This window comes from Syzygium oleosum, unplaced genomic scaffold (assembly GCF_021117445.2).
Source record: "Syzygium oleosum isolate NSW1041296 unplaced genomic scaffold, Sole_v2.1 Sole_v2.01, whole genome shotgun sequence".
In the NCBI taxonomy this organism is placed as follows: Eukaryota; Viridiplantae; Streptophyta; class Magnoliopsida; order Myrtales; family Myrtaceae; genus Syzygium; species Syzygium oleosum.
This window is the reverse complement of record NW_026607485.1, coordinates 34124444-34145027: the sequence shown is the minus strand read 5'-3', so window position 1 is coordinate 34145027 and position 20584 is coordinate 34124444. Positions and strand designations below refer to the sequence as shown.

The 20584-nt window shown below is 43.5% G+C and overlaps 1 protein-coding gene across 2 annotated transcripts; it reads left to right on the top strand.

Annotated features, from left to right (window-relative positions):
* Positions 1-1216: 1216 nt before the first annotated feature.
* Positions 1217-7594, top strand: LOC115678921 (uncharacterized). 2 transcript variants are annotated; one of them, XM_056315361.1, is made up of 7 exons: positions 1217-1423; positions 2072-2381; positions 3330-4121; positions 4991-5046; positions 5150-5469; positions 5648-5940; positions 6223-7594. In XM_056315361.1, the coding sequence occupies exons 2-7, from the start codon at positions 2208-2210 to the stop codon at positions 7486-7488; spliced, it is 2901 nt and encodes a 966-aa protein (XP_056171336.1). In that variant the 5' UTR covers positions 1217-1423; positions 2072-2207; the 3' UTR covers positions 7489-7594. The 2 variants fall into 2 exon arrangements, with proteins under 2 accessions (XP_056171336.1, XP_030458292.2); XM_030602432.2 differs by having other exon boundaries at positions 1218-1423; positions 3330-4070.
* The last annotated feature ends 12990 nt before the right edge of the window (positions 7595-20584 follow it).

Below are 20584 nucleotides of genomic sequence, written 5' to 3'. Positions count from 1 at the left end.
ACTCCCTATTCAGGTCAGTCGTTGGTCCTTTTTGTTCCTTGGTTATTTCAAACTCCAGTGAACAAGAAAAGGGCAAAAACAGAGGAATCGACAGAAATGAGACGAGAGTAACATAGGAAAAGAAGAACAGTTTGGCCCCATAAGGTCATAACTAACCTTCTTCTCATACCTGCCCTTATCTTTGGAACTACCCCTGATTCCTGATCCTGCAGAAGGGGCTCCCCACAAGTTCTCCGAACCGCCAAACAGATACAAAAGTACGATTTCGTATGGTGAGATAGTTTCCATCCGGATCCATGTATTCCTTTGCAATATACAAAGTTTAATCTTTGTAGGGTGAAAGTGCAAGATTGGTGTTGACAAAAAGTCAACCTTTTTCCCAATCCCAGCATGCTATCTTAATTCCACAGCCATCATGAGAAAGGTTAGCCCAAAAATCACGCGGGTGTGAAAAACGGGCATATGAAGTACCCGGATGAATATCATCCTCGACTTACTTACTTAGTACTATGTTGGTTGAGCTAAATATGTTCGGAAACCAATCCTCCAACAAAAGAGAAGACAAGAGAACAAAATCATAGTATAAAATAGTTAGCTTGGTGGCCTTAAAAAACTTTAAAAAATGATAGATACATCTTCGAAAATTATCTAATATTGCCTTCTCAACTAATACTCTGCATATCATCCATTGTGACATAAAAAAATTCACTATTTGGATATCCTTTTCGGAAAGCTTGATCTGCCAAAATCAAGTCTAAATCCTTTTTTCTCCTATGCTCTCAAAAGTAGGTGAACTTCCTCCATTAGAATGCATCAAACTTCTATTCCAAACAATCCCCTTCCATTTGAACGAGGCAATCACTTATTCAAGTTGTCCCCAAAGAAACCAGAACAAAAGAAGTCCACCTTATTGCATGTCACTGGACTCAGCACCGCGTATATCTTCGGAGCCCAACTGGAGCCATGTTGGACTTGGGCCTGAAATGTGTGTCTCTCTCTCCCTCTCTCGATCAAAGTTCCCACGTGCCATGGTGAGTGGGCCCACCCCGACAGCGATGACGTGGCATTCCGTAGCTCCCTCTCGACCATGCATCGCACGCTTACCTCTCCGTAGTGTGTCTCGTGTGTCTGTGCGTGTGTGGGGGCCACCCTCGGAAAGCCTGTTTACGCTGAGATGACAATTGAATTGACGTCGGAAACTGGGAAACGAAACGTTTTTGATCTATACCACTGTTCAATGCTCGCTCTCTCTCTCTTTATCTGTTGCACCAGCAAGCCCCGGCCCCCGGGCAATAAAGCTCACGCTTTAACACAGTAGAGAGAGAAAAGTTTCAAACTTGCTGGCACCCACATAGAGATAGAGAGAGAAACAAAAAGTTTCGAGCTACCCCTTGGTTCATGGGTCTCTCCGGCGGGTATAGAGGTATGATCATAACGAGTCGTTGCTTGTTGTCAGCGGCTTTCAGTTTAGTTGTCTTTGGCTATTGAGTTTTCTATACTTATTTGTTGATTTCAAGCAGAGGTAGTGAAGGGTATGGTGGTGTGGTGAGTTCGTCTTCTCTTGGTTGCTGAGACTTTTTGGGAATATTGCTGAGAATGTGAAGCAAAATGTTGAAATTTTGGGCTTTAATTTACTGTTTCAGCTGAAGTTTGGTTATGTTTGATGAAATGTGTTTTTTACTAAATGTTGTGTAATGTGTATAGAGGACATAAGCAAGTGTAAAATGGAGCTTCCATTTAATTTGTTCTCTGTGGAATGTTGATTTTATGGATTTCTTTCATTTCTTTAACACTTGAAGGTTGGAAATGACTTCTTATAAGAGTGCAAAGCTCAAAGATAGGTCCTTTATGGCCCGGTATATTTAGCTTCAGGGTGCAATTGCTTTCTGTATCATTATGGTTTGTCTTTGTCAATCCCTGTTATGATGGATTCCTCTGTTTGCACTAAACTAACTACTTGAGGCTGTCCCTCACAATGGTATTACAAGGTCTGACTTATGTATCTAGAATGTTTTCGGCCTCTCTATTTTCTTAGTCACCTTTAATTCAGGATATCTTTATATTGGTGCAGACGCTTGATGGTATGACTCTCCAGTCTGACCTCCTTTGCTTCTCCTCTCTCGGTGTGTATAGTTGCTGGGCATCATTTTAGTGTTCATATGTCACTAGACATTACTTTGTAAGTATAGAACTTATTGGAAGGAGAAATGTCCGGCAAAAAAGTGCTTCTAACATACAGGAGGAAACGGCCATCATCAACAATATGTCTTGCTCAAGAACCAGGACAAAATGATTCAACTTTAGAAGGATTAGCAATCACGCCACGTGCGAAAGAAGAATGTGAAAACAATTTTTGGGAAAATCAGGGAACAAATATGCTGGTACGATGTGCAAAACTTTTGGCTAGAATTTCTATGCTGCTTTGATGCATTCATGCATGCTCAGAGTCTGTTAAATTTAGCTGTAAATGATAATCCTATGGTTTTTCATCTGCTAGTTAATAAGCCTGTCAACAAGGGAAACCTGCATTTGAGGTTAGAGCTTCATGGAAGTACGTCATAATTCATATGGAGCAATCCGCTGTCTTTGTTGGTTTATGACATTTGACACTGGTAAAGATATGCAGAGATTCTTATAGGCTATTCGATTGCAAAATGTCTCGTCATTTTACATTTTTTCTCCACTCAAAATGTATTCTTTCCTGGGATTCGATAAACTGAGTGGAGCACCGGGTAAGACTGGTGAATCGAAAAGTAGTAGAAGGTGAATAGGATCCCTATCATATTCAGTAGAAATGAGGCAATGGAATCTATTTAGTCTGACTTTAAAGCTTAGATAATAGGTTGATGGTACATCTGTAAAGGAAAAAATACCTCGTTCTGTGATACAGACTAACCTGTATCAATAGGAAGAACCACAAATGCGACATTTTCATGGTCTTAGAGGTTGAGTAAGGTTCAGGTATCAGGATATCAAGTTGCTACTTGCTAGAGATTATACAGACTAGCTAGTGAGTTATACTCATTACCCTCCAATGTGCTTATAGTTTATAATGGCATTTTTTCACAACTAGAAAAACAGTTCGGAATTGAGAGAGCTGAACTGCATGTGCAAGTGCGAAGTGGTGATCCCAGGATATTATCTCCAGTGTTGGCAGTGAATCATGACGGATCTATCTTGCTTCAAGAAGAGATTTGACCGTCAAATGACTGCTATCAGCTGTATTATCTTCTATGGCATTGTCTGCATGAATTGTATCGATTTCGCAAAGCACTTATGTTGTGGTTCCTGCTGTCCTCACCTGATATTAATTTTTTCCTACTTTAAAGCATGTTCATGACAAAAGCCCAAGCCACAGCTGTCTCACAGAACAAGATCCTTTGGCATCTTCGCCCACTGGTACTTCTTGGAGGCTTAAGGAGGATGACAGCACTAATGAACCTGATGTGCTTGTATTGGCTGTTCATGCATCTAAATCACCTTTATCACATAATCCTTCAACAGATGCATCTGTTCAGAACTTCAATGAATTGTCTTCAGCATATACAAAGTCAAAAGGTCTGAAAAATGGTGACCATTCAGAGTCCTATCCAATATATCTATCGGTATCCAAATCTGATGATGGCTGCTCAGTCTGTTGTACCGATACCCTGTTATTGGCTGTCGATGCTGAAAAGGAAGACCATTATAGCTTAAATTCAACATTTCAGGAAAAGTGTGGCCTTCCAGATGGCAAAGTTTTATCTGTAAGAACATCAAACTCGGAGGACAGTGGTTCACTCATCGAGGAGAATTCAGCTTCTGTATCTGGCGAGTTGCATGAGAAAATGAAATCACCCACTCCATTGATTACATTCAAGAGAAGGCACATAAGGAGAAAGTGTGTAGGCACTGATGTAGAAAGCAAATTGCTACCCGAGAAGAAATTTTGTAAGGAGCTTCAACAAGGGACCAACTTCATTCATGACATACAGTGTCTGTCTGCTGCAACATGTCAGTGCCGCCCTGAAGATGAGAGAACAGTGTCAAAAATGCCTGCTGATTTACATAGAATCCACATAACTGATCAAGTGTGTCTTCATTCCATTTCACACTTTTCCATTTGTTTTATCAGCTTTCTGGTATTTCATCTTTTTCCTATCTTTAGTTTGCAGCATGTGTATCTTGTGGGGGTTGTCTCAGTAACTTTTCACTAGATTACTGTCGCTAATCTGTGTATCAAAATATAGTAGGGCAGGATCACATACTGATGTTTCAATTAAATTCCACTCAAGAACATGAATTGAATTTCTCATTCATCTTATCAGTAATCATATTTGTGTTATCCAGCACAAGAAGAGTTCTGTCAATAGTAATCACTTACACTTGTACTTAAACAAATGGGTGCCATCATTCTCTTAAGAGGTCTAGTGAGCCACTCAGGAGACGCTGACAGCGTGGCTGTTTATGTGTTGTGGTCCCTTGGCCTGGTTTTAGTATTTTTCAATTTGATATTTTTGAAAAATCATGGTTCCACAATCATCATAGAATAGAATTTCCCTTTGACTCTGCAGTTTACATCTGGCACGATCACAATTGTGATCATTTTACACTTACTGTCTTGAACTTTGCCACTGTTTGAAAAGGTTCATCATTCTTGACAAAATAATCACATGTCAGTATGGGTAAGCTGGCCTCTAATGACTCTAATCTGAGGGATGGAATCGGGTTCAATTTGAGTTGAACATGGAGGCAAATATTACTCTAAAACCAATTTGGATTAACGATTTGGTTTGTTTTAGTACCAAATCCGGTCTAGATGATGGTTAACAGTTCTACCACCCCTGGTAATGTCCATGGAAGTGAAACTTAATTGCTGAACAACTATCGATCTTCAAGCAAACACTTAGTGATTATTGATGTGTCTTACATCTTTGTTGGACACTGAAATCTATTAAAGCAAATCTTTACTAGTGTGCTAACACTTAAATCTTTTTTTTTTCTTATTCAGATAGAAGACGTTAATTCAATATCAACTCATTCCGGATCTTTTCCTGGAAAAGAGATGTATGTTGACAATACTCACTTGATGCATATTTTGATGTAAATTAGTTACTTTGTTTATGAGCTTACGTGTTCATGTCATTTCTTGTTATGTTCATTAAAACAGTGTGACTGAGGGGAAACAAGTGCAAACGAAGTCTAACGGTTCCTCGCCTAGTGTTGGATCAATAGCTGATGTTCACTCTGATAATACTTTGAATGTCAAGGGAGACTTTCTTCTCAAGTCCTCCGAATCTATTGTGGTTGACAACTCCACTGCCGACGCCACAGGTAGTGGCAAACAAACTGAAGATCCTAAATGCCAACTGCAATTTGATGAGGAATCTCAAATATGTTCAGTTGATGGTAGCAAGATTACATCTAAACCAGACTCTGGGAGAAGAGAATTATTTAGTCCTTGTTTAAATCTGTGTATCGCACCCCCTGGTATGTCTTTCCTTTGACCCTTCTGTAGTTCAGATGCATTATGGAGACATGAACTTAGAGCATTTACAGTGTTGGATATGTTTCTGTTGCAATAATATCATAGATGCATTCATCTTGATGGAAATATATATCAAGTAACTTTTGCCTCAGCTAATTTAATATCGATTGACCTGTGCAGATTCTCGTGCTACACGTGAAAGCATCAATTTGAATGTGGATTTTCAGAGTCAGCCAGCAAATGGTTGGTCTAAAGCTGTTCATGGCTCATCTCCTTCCCCAAATGAATTTAATGGCTCTCCTTCAGATTTCGTGAATGTCACAAAAGAGGCAGTGGGAGAATCTCCATTCCTCAACCAAAGACAAGTGCATCCTGATCCATATATTGATGAGGAACTCCATGCCAAATGCAATAATGGTTTGACTTCCATGGGTTTGACGATGGAAGTTTCACCAAAGATCAAATGCATGCAGGTAAGTAGTTTCTCCTATTGCATATCCGCCTTGTTGACATGCTTTTATTTGTTAGTGTGCTTTTATTTCTGAGAGTGGTAGCTTTTTTAAGCATGAATTGAACTGCCAGCAGACGAAACACGATCTTTCACTTATACCATACTTTTTTTGTCCTTTGTTATTCATTTACATTGCTTTAAGATATTGGTGTGTGTTAAAATTATTGTTTGCTTGTTGTCAATTGTTCTTGGAATCATTTTGGTTTACATTGGATATGATTGGTGCCTCATCCTCTAATTTCAGCTTCTTGTGGATGGTCAAACTGAAAAATCATTGCGCTTGCCAATTAAATCCCCAGAAATGGCTACTTTCCATGTTGCTGATGCAAGAGAAGATCTCCAATTAGGACTTGATACTCGTTGCATGGATCAAACTTTTAGCAGATCTCAGTTTGCAGGTTCATATTTGCCAACTGAAACTAGGATTGGTGGATGTGCCTATGTAAACAGCTCCACTTCAGCGCCTTGGAGTGATAGAGAATTCATGCTGCATGCATTTCCCCAAGTTTTGTCGAGCCAGAGATCAGTGCTTCACAGACACAAACAGATGCTTGATAACATTATGAATCGAGCTAAAGCTTTGGCTGGAAAAGAAAATATGCAAGACAAGCTTAAGCCATATGTTGATATGTGGTCAGAAGAGGAGTTGGATGTTCTCTGGATAGGCGTGAGAAGATACGGAAAGAACAACTGGGATGCCATGCTAAGGGATCCAAGATTACACTTCTCACCTTGCAGGGTGGCAAGGGACCTTTCTGATCGATGGGAGGCGGAGCAGATTAAACTTTTGAGTGGTCATTGGTCACCGCAATTCAGAACCTCAAGTTCGCAGGATCAGCTGTTTAGTAGTTATCTCTTTAATCCCGGGACTCTACGAGGAAATTTGATGGATGAGACCCGACTCTCACTAGGGAATATATATGCTCATAGAAAGAATAAGAGGCGCCGCCTGAATTGTCCAGATCTTGTCAACTATGGCATTCAGCAGCTCCAGAGTGATTATCCAAGAAGGAATCTATATGCAGATTTACTTGAGAAGAACTGTGATAAAATGTCTTTTGAGTATATGGAAAGAGATGCGACGGCAAGGCTTAGCGGGGGATTTTTTAGGGGGGTTCGAGGAGTGGAAGGTAATTTGCCCCATTGGTTGAGGGAAGTTGTTAATACGCCTCCACCAAGGTTGACAGAGCGAACTCAGTCCTCATGTCTTTCTTCCATTTCTCCTTCCGACAATATACAGATAATTCGATGTTATTCAGATTCTAGTGAACCACACTTGGGATCGACTAACAGTGTAGGTGGTGTGTCTGACGCATCGAGGCCAGGTAATATCCAGCCGTCTGGTAGTTCTGCTTTTGAAGGCAACTTCTCATTGCAAATGGGGCATGAAGCAGCTGAATTTTGCAAGGCTTCTCAGCATCACGTTGGTAAACAAGATGATTTGATTGTCATCAACAGTGATGCATCTTCTGAAGAGACCATATCTGATGACAACTGTGTTAGGCTGTGACATTGCAGATGTTTTAGTATGAACTTGTAAATAATTCTATGGTACTTGTGCTATGCATTTTGTCATGGAGCAATTTGGAAATGCAGAAGGTGCGACTTAGAGGCTACGTCCGGCCGACCCATAAACAATGTTATGGAACTTGGAAAGAAAGGCTCATTGTAGATGAATGCGCCAGTTCAGTGCCGATATTACCTGGAGGACTAGAGATATAGGGAACTGAGTAGCTTCAACATCCTTGGTAGATATTTTCCGCCGTGTTATTCAGAAAGTTGATGTCTGCAAATGAGAATCGTTCGTTGGAATCAATGGTATGTGATAGGAGTGGTGTGAATCATAACCTCTGTTCTCTCTCAAAACACCCAAACCACCATTCGCTAATGATTGGAACAAAGAGAGACGAAATCATTTACTTAGGTTCCGTTCGTTTTGCGGAAAATATTCTCCCGGAAAATATTTTCCGGGTTTTCCGGTGTTCGGGGGGCGGAAAACGTTTTCCGTGGGAAAATATTTTCCTTCCCCCACTCACAAAATAGCCTAAGTCTACGGAAAATGACTTAGCTTCTTCAGCGCGGAAATCATTTTCCTGAGCTTCTTCTTCTTCTTCTTCACTAAGGTCGCCGGCCGCCGCCGTCGCCGCTGCGGGTGCGGCCGCCGCCGGTCGCCGCTGCCGCCGGCCGCCGGCCGCCGCCGGCCGCCGTACGCCTCCAGCGGATGTGCGGACGTTATTGCTTGCCGCGAGCCGCTACGGATGCCGCCGGACGTTGGTTTCGCCGGTCGCTGCCGCCGGCCGCTGTCGCCGGACGCCGGCGCCTGCCGCCATAGCGGAAGCCGCCGTCGGACGCTGCCACGCCGGACGCCGTCGCCGGACGCCGCCGCAGCCGGAAGCCGCCGCCGGGACGCCGCTGCCGCGGCCGCCGGTCGCCGGCGAAAAATATTTTCCGAAACTTTTTCATATTGGTCGCCGAACACCGGAAAATTATGTTCCGGGAAAATGACTTCCGGGAAAATATTTTCCAAAAGGAGAATATTTTCCGCCAAACGAACGGAGCCTTAATGCGTAGAAATATCAACCATGAAAGATGTATACAACTTGATGGGTATCTTTTGATGCTTTCGACGACAGCATGATATCTGTGTAATCTACAGGGCTGTCCGGGATATACATTAATGGACTAATCTCAGAACGAGTACCACCCAGCGACTCTTCACTGGCCTCACTGGGTAGTCCATCTTCGGATAGAAACTATGAGCTTTCCTAATTCCTTCAAGCTCCATAATAACTTCTCTGCCAAACGGCTGTCCCTTGTTAGCAAGACAAAGCTGGCAACTCGATGTCCGCCTTCATCGTCCCCTTAAGATGTTGGTACTCTGCCCAGTAAGTAACTTAACTAACAGAGATCGGAAACTGTACTCGTCACTTTACCTGTGAATCGACTGGATTGGAAGTATTTAAATGTACCTTGCACGACCGTTGTTGGGTGGGTTTTGTTATATAGAACTGGCCTTGAAGTACGAAAACTCCGCGGACTTATGCGTTGTATTTGTCTTGCTGATGACTCTGCTGTGACAGGGTGCCGTTGGGGATATGAACTCATACCCCAGTAAAGGAAGCTCGGTGTCCTAACAGCGACCTTTCGATTTCACAATGTTCCGATGATTAACCTATGATAGGACAACGACCTCATTGACGAATTGCCTGATTTGGGCTCTGTCAATGGTCTTCGACCTTTTCACAGCAACTATGGTACCATCAGGTAGCATCTATAAATGATAAGAAAGTTGGGTAGAACGGAGTTTTGTGGTAGAGCCACGTCATCACAAAAGCTCCATTCCCTCCCATTTTCCTTAACATTAATGGGACACATCACTTGATATTAATTAACCATCTCATCTGGTCTGATATAATGTTTCTAGAGCAATATATCAAGATCTATCCGCTTTACTTAATAATTTAAATGTAATTCAATTTAAAAGTCAATAAATCTAAACTTACCAATTAATAAGTATATTTTGCTTTTCTCTCATATATTATTGGCGTATAATCTCTCTATTAAATATTAAATAACAATATCTGGAGATGTTTTAATGAGGGTCTGTCCATTTTTCACACATTTACGAACAATGGAGATTACTCCACTTTTCATATCTACAATATTAGCTTAATGAATCGGGAAAAGAACTGGAATAGATACTGCTCCATTGCACAACAAGCATGAATGTCCATTCATTTTCATGAAACTTTTCTCTAAAGAAATTGAAGAGACAAGACTCTTTAATTTACCAAATCAGGTCCAGGTCAAGGTCAAGGGACAATGCTTTTCAGATCAACAGATAGAGTTGTTCCACATCAAAGCTCTCCTCTCATCAACCACAACAAAGCTCCTCTTTCATTTCCTCCCAGAGGAGAACTTTTGTTGCTACAACAATCCTCCATTTTGTTTGAACCTTCTGTCCTTGATAATTCTCTCTCTTTTTCTCTTTAGATATCTTCTTAACCAATTAGCTGAAAAGGAGAAGACCCAAGCAGCCAAGACTAATGCCAGCACCTAAAGGAAAAAATATGAAAGAAGAAAATTATAAGCAAACTTTCTTGCAATTCGTTCTCTGTCATCTGTTCATATATAAATGGCCTGACATGACCATATTATTGCAGTCGTTCTACTTAAAGAGCCAAGTACACCGAAAGAGTTTATCAATGTTGACACCTATTTTTAATTTGCCCAAAATTAATTGCAAAATTTAGGAATTAATTTTCTTTAATTCCTAAAACAAAAAAAATATATTTCTATTTAAATGCATTGCATATAAACATTAGGCATATGTGCATTAATAGGGCCTATTAGAGCATATTTTCTTAAATTTTAAACAAAAAAAAAAAAAAAATTTCGAGTCGGGCCGGGTCGGAGTTGGGCCGACCCGCCCATTTCCTTTTTCCTTTTTCCCCGGGCCCGGCCCTTTTTCTTTTCTTTTTTTCCTTCACGCGGGCCCGCTTCCTTTTTTTTTTTCCCTTCACTCGCCTTGCCTGCCCGCCCTGACCTTCTTCCTTCCTTCTTCTTCTTCCCCCGCTCGCCGTTCTCCTCGCCCTGTTCTCCTCGCCGCGACGGAAGCGTGACGCACGGCGGCGCCGGCTTCGCCTGTCGCTCGGCCGGCGAGGAGGAAGCCGGATGAAGCATTGCCGGGTCGGCATTAATGTGCGATCCGTCCTCCCATTTCCTCTCCCTTATCCTCTCCTCCTCTCGGTTCTCGCACCCTCTCGCACCGACCCCCTCTGCTTCTGCACCGGCTCGCAATGGCCACGAAAGTCGTGGCGTGGCGTAGGCCGGTGCGCAGCCGTCATCACGCCGACGCAGAGAGCGAAGAGACGCGTCGTCGCCGCCTATAAAAGCCAGAGAGAGAGAGAGAGTCCCGGTCGGTGGGCCATTTTTTTAGAAAAAAAACACAGAGAGAAGCCGAGAGAGAAAGGAAGAGACCGAGAGCTCTTCCGGCGACCGCCGTGCTCGCACCGCGTCTCAGCCATCCATCCCCACCGTCGAGCCGATGGCAGTGACACAGTGAGAGAGAGAGAGCCCCCGGTCGGCGAAACACGAGAGAGAGACGAGAGAGACAAGAGAGAATAGAGAGGAGAGAGAGAGCAAACCGAGGCCACGCCGGAGCAAGAAAGACAACCAGCGGGCGTCGCTGTCGCCCACGGAGCGGCCTGAAGGAAGACCACCGGGCCTTGCCGTGAGCCCCCGCCGAGAGCCTCCTCCAGTTTTCCCCGTTTTCCGCGTGGTTGGGCGGGACTCGCGCCGGCCATTTCGTGCGAATCCATTGCCCATACCGACGTCGGTCCCTGCCTCGCTCACCGTCGGAGCGAACCAAGGCCGTTGGAGCGACCGAGTCGCCGGAGAGACCGAAATCCTTGATTTTTGCCGTGCACGCCACCTGTTCGATGAAATGCCTCAAAGAGGCCGGGTTTTTTTCACGGCCGCTAATCGGCAGTGGTCCACGGCGGCTCGGGTGAGCTGGCACGGCCAGGCGGTCCTACGGGCGATTAGGCGGCGCCTGGAGTCGACGGCAGCTGACGGCCAATTTGGCCCCGGCCTCACGGCGCCCTCTCCCCGCAGGTCCATGACTTGTTCGGGCCGGATTCGGCCCGAATCAGTCAGATCCGACCCGGTCAACGCCCCGGTCGGATCTGCATGGTCACTCGGGTCGGTTCCCGACCCAGGCCGGATGCAGATCCAGGCCGGGTCAACGCCCCGAGTCGGATCCGTTGACTCGGGTCGGTTCACCGACCCGGATTGTCAGCTCAGAGCCGGGTCAACGCCCGGTCGGATCCGTTGACCGGGTCGGTTGCCGACCGGATTGACCGATCCGACCGGGTCAACGCTCGGGTCGGATCCGTTGACCAGGTCGGATCCGACCCGACCCGGTTAATATTATATTATTATTTTATTTAAAATTTTTTTTTTAAAAAAATAAAAAATTTAAAAAAAAATTAAAAAATTAATTTTTTTTATTTTTCTTTTCTTCTGTATTATTATTATTATTTTTTTTTTCTTTTCTCGAAAAAAAAAAAATTAAAAAAATTAAAAAAATTTGTGTGATATATTCTAAATGTTTAATTTATTATAGTATTATTATGCATATTTTTATCTTGTTTAAATTAGACAATCACGAGATTGCGCGGTAATATTTTGCATGATAGTTTTTATTATCGCTGTATTATTATGCATGTTTTTAATACAATTCCATGAGCTATTGTGTTTTTGAATGTCATCTGACTTAGTTAAGGTTAGAACCTTAGGTTGCATGAATTGTTGTGTTCCTGACTGCTAATCGTTTCTGATTATGCACTCGTTTGATCACCTCACATGTTAGGAGAAAGGTCCTAAAATCAATCCAAATTGCGACAAATGTTTTCGAAATGAACAGGGTAAAATGGTACCGAAAGGGCATTAGTTATCCAACTAGTGTAACCAAGTCCCCGAACTCATTTAATCTCGGTTCGTAGGAATAGGGTGATTCTCCCATCACCCTATTTGGGTTTCTAATCGACCCACCCCAAATCGATTAGTGGCGACTCCTTGATATAAACCACTTGCATGTTAAACACTTAAACCCTAAGTCGCGATATGGTATGGGCTTGGGAGAGCCCGAGTTAAGTCCCGAACCTAGACTTAGCACGTACTCAGCGAGCCCCCTTTTTTTGCATGTCGTTTAAAAAAGGGCTCGGGAGTTCGGTCGCGACAGACGGCGACATCGGGGAGGTGCATTTTTTCAAAGTGGACTTAGGCCAAAATTTTATCCCTGTCAAAAATAATTTTTTGTTTAGCAAGGACTCAGTACGATACGACATTAAGGTGTTATTTGTTCTTGCGGGTTCGAATTGATTGTTTATAATTTGTTGTGCATGCTTCAATGATTTAGCACTACACCGTTGCACACACAACCACGCCCGGACTGGGCCGCGATAGGGCATGTTAGGATGGTGTTAAGAAAGATACGACCTCGAACGCGAGCCCGCGATGTAGAGGTTGCCTTTCTTTCCCCGAAATTTATTTCTAAAAATCGTAAAGAAGTATCTTTAGCCGCTATTCGCGTGACTATAAGATATTCCTTTCGATTTGGCCGAGGTTAAAAGGACTTGACACCAACGCGAGAGCTTGCGACGGTCGGGCACCCTTTTAACTTCATGTTGTTGAGCCGATCTAAATAGAAATCGAACCTCACTCCTCATGTGCATGTTGTTGCGATTGCCATAGTTCAAGGAAAGGTATATGTTCTATCCCTTCTCATTTTTTATATATACGGCCTACATATTCAATTGATTGGTTAATGTTAGGCCACTTGTTGATTGCGAGTCTATATACCAGGGATACGCTTATTGCGGAGCTTGTCCGTAAAAATAAGCGCCTCCGAGAGATCGTGATTTCCCATCATTTATAAAATAAGTATCCGGGAATGGCGCCCTTTTGTTAAAAACCTGCTTTTTATATTTCCCGTAATTATGTTCGGGAATTTTGGTTATCTCTGTAAAAATGTTTATGGGTTGTACAAATGTTAATATAACTCGGGCCGTTTTTATGCTTTAAATAAAAATTTTTGCCCCTCGATGACACCATCGCGGCCTTCGGCCCATGGTATCCGGGGATGTAGCGTCACGGTCAGGCGACCGGGGTTCGAACCCGGGGCCGCTTTGTAATGTTAATATTAATAAAAACCCTTTTGCTTATTTTTTCTTTGCAAATAAAGAAAATACGCAATAATAATATGACTAAGTCATAGAATGATTCTTTATTGAGCATTATACTCATTCATATTAGCGTTTTCGCGGTAGCTACAAAAAATGGCCGAAGAAAACGTCCGTCTCAACAACATGGAAGATGAGATGAAAATGGTCATCAATGCGATCCAAAATCTCACAAAGCAGGTGGAATCCATTCATGGCAAGCTCACACCTACGCCTGCAGCAGTTGAGGTGGTGTTATCACCATCGTCTACTGGAAAAGACAAAGCCTCTGCCAGTGACAGTAAAATGCCCCTGTTGGAGGACGATCCGCTTCCCTTGCTTGTCAAGAAGCCTGAACTTGAAGCATGCGATGACGGAACAGGACAAACGCCTTGCAAAGGTCGAGGAGATCTTGAAAGCTACAAGGCCCGCAAAATCTTGTCCCACTTGACTGTCTATATACAAACGGGTCAAAGTACCGAGAAAAATTCAAGATGCGGAATTCGAGAAGTATGACGGTACCTCATGCCCTGAGACATCATTTGCACATGTATCATGTGCGGATGACCCAGATGCGTTGACAATGAACCCCTCATGATTCGGACCTTTCAAGCGAGTTTGACGGGGCCACTACGACATGGTATATGTCGAAGGATGTGGATACCTTTAAGTCTTGGGATGATGCCGGCGATGCATTCCTCAAGCATTATCAGTTCAACCTTGACGTCACCTTCACTCGTGACGATCTCGGGCAACGGCGAGAAGAAGAAGAGTGAGTCCTTTAAAGAGTATGCCACGAGATGGAGAAACTTGGCCGCCGTTACCCCATGACTCACTGATCATGAACAAGTGAAGTTGTTCATAAAGTCTCTTCCATATGAATACAGACACCGCCTGGTTGGTGCCACTGCTGAATCCCTTAATCGTCTTGTTCCTGTGGGCGAACGAATCGAAATGGGATTGCGTGAGGGGTGGTTCACAGACCCCACTTCCACAAGCAAGAATCTCGGCAAGAAGAAGGAGAAAGAACCCCTGACAGATACGGATGTTGCATACACCCAAACCGTTCGTCCTTCCCCAATGATTCGGATAAGCGGTGGACAGACAACCGGCCTCAAGCCGCAGCCGCCGCCCAAAGGGAAATAACAAAAAGCGATTCACGCCACTCCCTTTGCCTATGTCTCGGATCACCGCTTTATTCTCCTGGAAAAGAGGTTGCTTGCTAAAGAGCCAAAGCGTGAAAATCCCGAGCGTTTCCCAACTACGACTCCTCCAAGGCATGTGACTATCATTTGGGCGAAATGGGACATTCCGTCAACGATTTGCTGCTTTGTCTTGAAAAATAAGGTCCGAAATTGCTTGGATGCAAAGATGTTTTCATTCATGCAATGCACCACCCAATCAAGCGGGAGCGCGGATGTCATCATTGAGTAAGCGAAGACTCAATTTTCCTCCTTTAGAATAGAGGCATATTTAATAGTTTGAATCCTCTATGTAGGAGCTTTTCTTGCTTTCTAAAGTCTCAAATTTTTTCTAGAATTCCCAGTTTTCGAATTTGTAATTATGCTTGGAATTTTAGTATTGCAATTTCCATTCCAACAAATGTAATTCGCTGAACTATTCAAAAGAATTACAAATGTTTTGTTTTGAGGGCTGAGGAAGTATCCCAAACCGGCCCGTTGATGATATCCGACCATGTAAAGGAAAGTGTTCGAGGCCGGGCTTCCTCATGCTCCTCATTTCTAAACTTTTGAAAATAAAACAAACGTTTTATCATTTTTCAAAAGGGCGAAAAAGAATGGTGGTGAAAAAGCATGCATGCTCATAGACACTGTTTGTCTTTCTAACTCGCTCACTTCGTGTCTCGAGAGCATACTCCTTTTTGATTTATTATTACGAAAAGGGACATTTGGAAATGACACAAACCGAAGAGCACATCGCCCCTGGTAATGATCGCGGACCAACTCATCGATAGGAGCAGTCCAAGCGAAGATCATCCAACATTCAAATGAAACATGGGGCAAATTTCATTACTACCGATAATGAACTGGGGAACATGACTCTGACGTGCTAGCGTGCCGGATAGAGCACCAATGTCGGGACCTCTCGAATGAAGCATGACGAAGAAGTGCTTAATTGGAAGAGTAGACTATGGGGCATGCAATCCCCCAGTCCATAAAAAAGGGTGTATTTCGTTCCTAAAGTTCATCCACTTTAGCATAGAAATGACACATTCTTTCTTTTTATATAGGACAAATTTGAGTAAAGATCCTGTGCAAGCAGCTGGAAAAGACTTCGCACATGACAAAATGGCGTCAAGGTCGATCCTGACAACCACAGAAGTCTCAATGGTAGTCATGCCCATGTTCGTCAAAAACCTTTAAAGTAGAGATTAGCTTTGCTGCGAAGTTCTCCACGCAAGCAATTGCACATGCCTGTGCAGTCGAGAATCGGAGCATCCACAAGAAACTTCTCAACATGCTGGAACCGCATTGACACAGCATGCCCTGACAATAGAACCCTCTTTTTGGGAGCACCCCTAATTATAGAGGATCTCATTCGAGCTTCATGACCAAGAATATGGAGGAGCGGAGCGAGACGAGAAGGTTGAACAAAGTAAAGAGGAGAAAAAGACTACTGCTAGCTTTGAAGGCAAAATGGAAGAAGGGTAATCTGTATCGTTCTCAATTTACCCTCAATCCTCTCATTTCTAACATAAGCTCCTGTTTTTGTTAGGAGAAATTATCAACATCCGAGAAAACTCAAGGAGTTGTCAGTTTGATCTCAAATGAAGGGAATCACGAAGGGTAATGTTGTATCGTTCCCATTCCTGTTCCCCAAAGAGCCATTCATTAACATGGTCTTTTTTATTATTATCTTACAGGTTTACCTCGTTGCTGCTGCAGCACAGGTAAGTATTTCTTTCCCTTAAAACTTTAAGAGTTGAAAGAATCAAAGGAGGAAGAAACATGTTAAAGCAAATAAATGCTTAACCCTCCTCTAAGTGCATCGCATGTCTTTTGGAAAGAATTTCGCATGGTAATTTTACCTGTTTAATTCACCAATTCCCTGTGAAAATTTTGACAATTCGACGAATGGTGTCGAACTACTCCGAGGTATTGAACGAGGTGTGTCAGGATGATGAGAGGCAATCCTTAGCCTATACACATTCTCAAGTACCAAACCCATGTAAGATGAGCGAAAAGGTTCCACTTCTACAAGGTAAAGAGATTTCTCGCATAAGGTACGGTAGCCAAAATGACGAGAGGCAGTTCATTTCTCTGCCCCATACACTACCATTAATCCTTTGCTTGACCATTTGAGCCCATACACTTGGAGGTTCTTTTTAAATCACCCTGTCAAGAACCACCCCACATTGGGCGGCTTGAGGTAAATCGGCATCACGGGAGAATTCAAATTCGAGAGGAGCAAAGAAGAGCGTCCCTCCCTTTCGATCACTACTCCCAGTGGTTTCGGCCTCGTCGTCCTTATGGATCCGGCGGTCCTCGACGAGAGTCCTCCAAGACAAGCACACCATCGACGGCTGAGCAGTCGAGGCTAAGAGGGCTTTGTCAAGAGAGAAGCAACTGACAAACTAAAGCTTGTCCAAAATGCCAACATCTTATTGATAACGGTGATGAGCAAGACAAGAAGGATGAGGAGTTTGTAATATCTAAAATTTTCTATGATCATCGGTATCACTCACACAAGGTGAAAAGATGAATAGAAATTTTCTTGCTTTCATTTGCATTAATCTTTGAGTGTTTTTATTGCGGATGAACTCTCACAATAATTTAAGTGCCCTAGGATGACGAAGAGCGGTTCTTCTTCTATCCCATACACTTATATCCCTTGCTAGCCCAATCGAGCCGGCGATTTCATTTCGTACCAACCCAGTTGGTGATCATCCCCTACACCGGGGCAAGGCAAAAGTCACTACAGCTTGAGCATCAGGGTCCAAAGTACCGAATCAAGATGAAGACTCCAAGAGCCTAATAACATTGTCTGCTCAAACTTGTTTAGGCTAGTCGACAACACCAAAGAAGCGATAAACAAATCTTTGAAAACTAGGGGCATGAAAAAGCGGTGTGCCTGGTAAAAGCAAGGCCAATGCCCATGAATAAAAAAAACAAAGAAAAGAAAAAGGAGAAGAAGAAAAAGCGATGAAAAGACGACCCCAAAGGGTTAAACTTGAGTTCTTCTCCGATACAAATTCCTACTTTAGGAACTCTGTCTTGACAAAGATCGTCACATGATAGAATGGTATCCAGGAAAATGCTTGACGCATAAGCTCCTCAAGAAAAAGTTGTCAAAGATGCTAAAACACGGGATTACCCAGGGAATTGTCCAAGAGGATCCTGATGATGAAGAAAAAGACAGGTGACAATGCCAAGATGATCACCAACTCTCACCCTTACACACATTTTTGAGCCTAACGATCCTTTCGTTTCTCAACCTGTGAACTGAGCCCACGTTACGTCCCTCATGAAGTCTCTTCTGACTAGGACACTTGATTTAACGTGAAATTTCAAATGTTTATAAACAACGCTCGAGGAAGTGCGAGCAAGACTATTTCTATCTCGTTTTGCAGGTTCTTGACTTGTAAACCCGGAGATGATTGCAGAATATTTTTTTCATGGCCTTGACTCGGACAGTCTCCTTCGTTAAGCCATTGACCAAGCCTACATTACGACCACGAAGAAGACCTCTCGGATTGGCGTCGTCGTACCGCTTGCGAAAAACTCGAGACCACTACGGATGTGATAGTGGTCGAGATTGAGTGTTTTCGATGTTCCCGCATTAATGGACGGGACAAATAGCCCTTTTCAATGAGAGCGAGTGGAAAGTCCTTTTGGCGAGAATCCTCGTTCGGCATCTCGAGAAGTCCACCTCCCAAGCGAAAATTGTCTTGATTTACCCTCGGTGGATGTTTGGTGATGAGCATGGCAAAACCATCATGCATGAACTTTCAAATACACATTCGGGATAGCCTAGCTTGTCTATCCTTGATGAATGCATGCATGTTTGCGCTAACTCTCTTTGACAGTAAAATATCCTCAAAGACTCAAAGAACATATGCCCTTTGGAGCGCCTCCAAAGATGTCACGAAAAATTTCTTCCGCTCCCCAAGTGGAATTGATACGGCATGCTTTTGCTTGCTCGAGTTCTAATCCCCGGTGATAGAACACGAAAATTCGGGCTCGGAAAAGCCCTCATTATCATCACAAAGAGATGCCCTGAAAAGGTCGGGTATTCGGCGGATGATACATCAAACCTCCGGTAAGAAATCCCGGTATTTCATCAAATTTCTTTTCAAACTACCCGAAAGGTAAACAGGTATTTCTTTGAAAAAGAAAAGCATCTTGACTAGCTAGTCAAGATATTTCATACGATATTCAAGAATAGCCTCAGTTGTCTATTTCTCCGATGAATACGTATGTCTTTGTACAAAGAAAAACTTGTCGACGGAGACACGCCCTTAAGAGCGGGAACGTGCCCGGTAAGTACATTTTACCCATGCCGATTCGAGAAATCCATGTACCTACGATTGTTATGGTACCCTTTGAACATTGGATTGACCCCTTTTGTTCACCCTTTGAACATCGGATTGACCCCGTTGTTCACCCACTGAACATCGGATTGACCCCGTTGTTCACCAATTGAACATCGGATTGACCCCATTGTTCACCTTCTGAACATCGGATTGACCCCATTGTTCACCCTCTGAACATTGGATTGACCCCGTTGTTCACCCTCCTGAGCATGGGATTAACCCCCATGTTCACATCAAATCCTCGGGCGAGGACCCCCAGGTGCTCATCGTTTGAGCCTTTTCAAGACCTGCTGGCGAGGACCCACCAGGCAAACCATCAAATCCTCGGGCGAGGACCCCCAGGTACTTTGTCAAAGCAATCCTCAGTCAAGGCGACCGAAGAAAGGTTCGGGTCCTAGACAGACAAAATCCAGTCAGTCAAGGCGACCGAAGAAAGGTTTGGGTCCTAGACAGGCAAAATCCGATCGATCAAGGCGACCAGAAGAAAGGTTCGGGTCCTAGACAGACAAAATGAAATCCGATCAAGGCGACCGAAGAAAGGTTCGGGTCCTAGGCAAGCGATTTCCCCGTCGAGGCAACCGAAGGTAGATTCGGGTCCTAGACAAATGAAATCTAGTCAAGGCGACCGAAGAAAGGTTCGGGTCCTAGGCAAGCGATTTCCCCGATCAAGGCGACCAGAAGAATGGTTCGGTCCGAGACAAATGAAATCCAGTCAAGGCGACCGAAGATAGGTTCGGGTCGTAGGCAAGCGATTTCCCCGTCAAGGCGACCAGAAGAATGGTTCGGTCCGAGACAAATGAAATCCAGTCAAGGCGACCGAAGATAGGTTCGGGTCCTAGGCGAGACGATTTCCCAGTCAAGGCGACCGAAGAAAGGTTCGGGTCCTAGACAAAAACAATCCCCGTCAAGGCGACCGAAGAAAGGTTCGGGTCCTAGACAAACCATTTTTTCGTCAAGGCGACCGAAGACAAGTTCGGGTCCTCGACACACAATATCAACCATCTGGAATTACTCTACCCTTCGGCAAGGTAAGTAGCCCCAGGTATGTTTTTATTTGCTTTAGCACGCATCATCATATCGCATCATAAAAATGGGACTCCGGTCTCGCCAAAAATAACATTCATTGAGCATGCATGGGCCAAATTTAGGTGCCATTTTATCTTTGAACGTAACCTCTGCGAGCTCAATCTCTGTGAAGCTCACCTTCAAAGAGGCATTTGTGACACCTATTTTTAATTTGCCCAAAATTAATTGCAAAATTTAGGAATTAATTTTCTTTAATTCCTAAAACAAAAAATATATTTCTATTTAAATGCATTGCATATAAA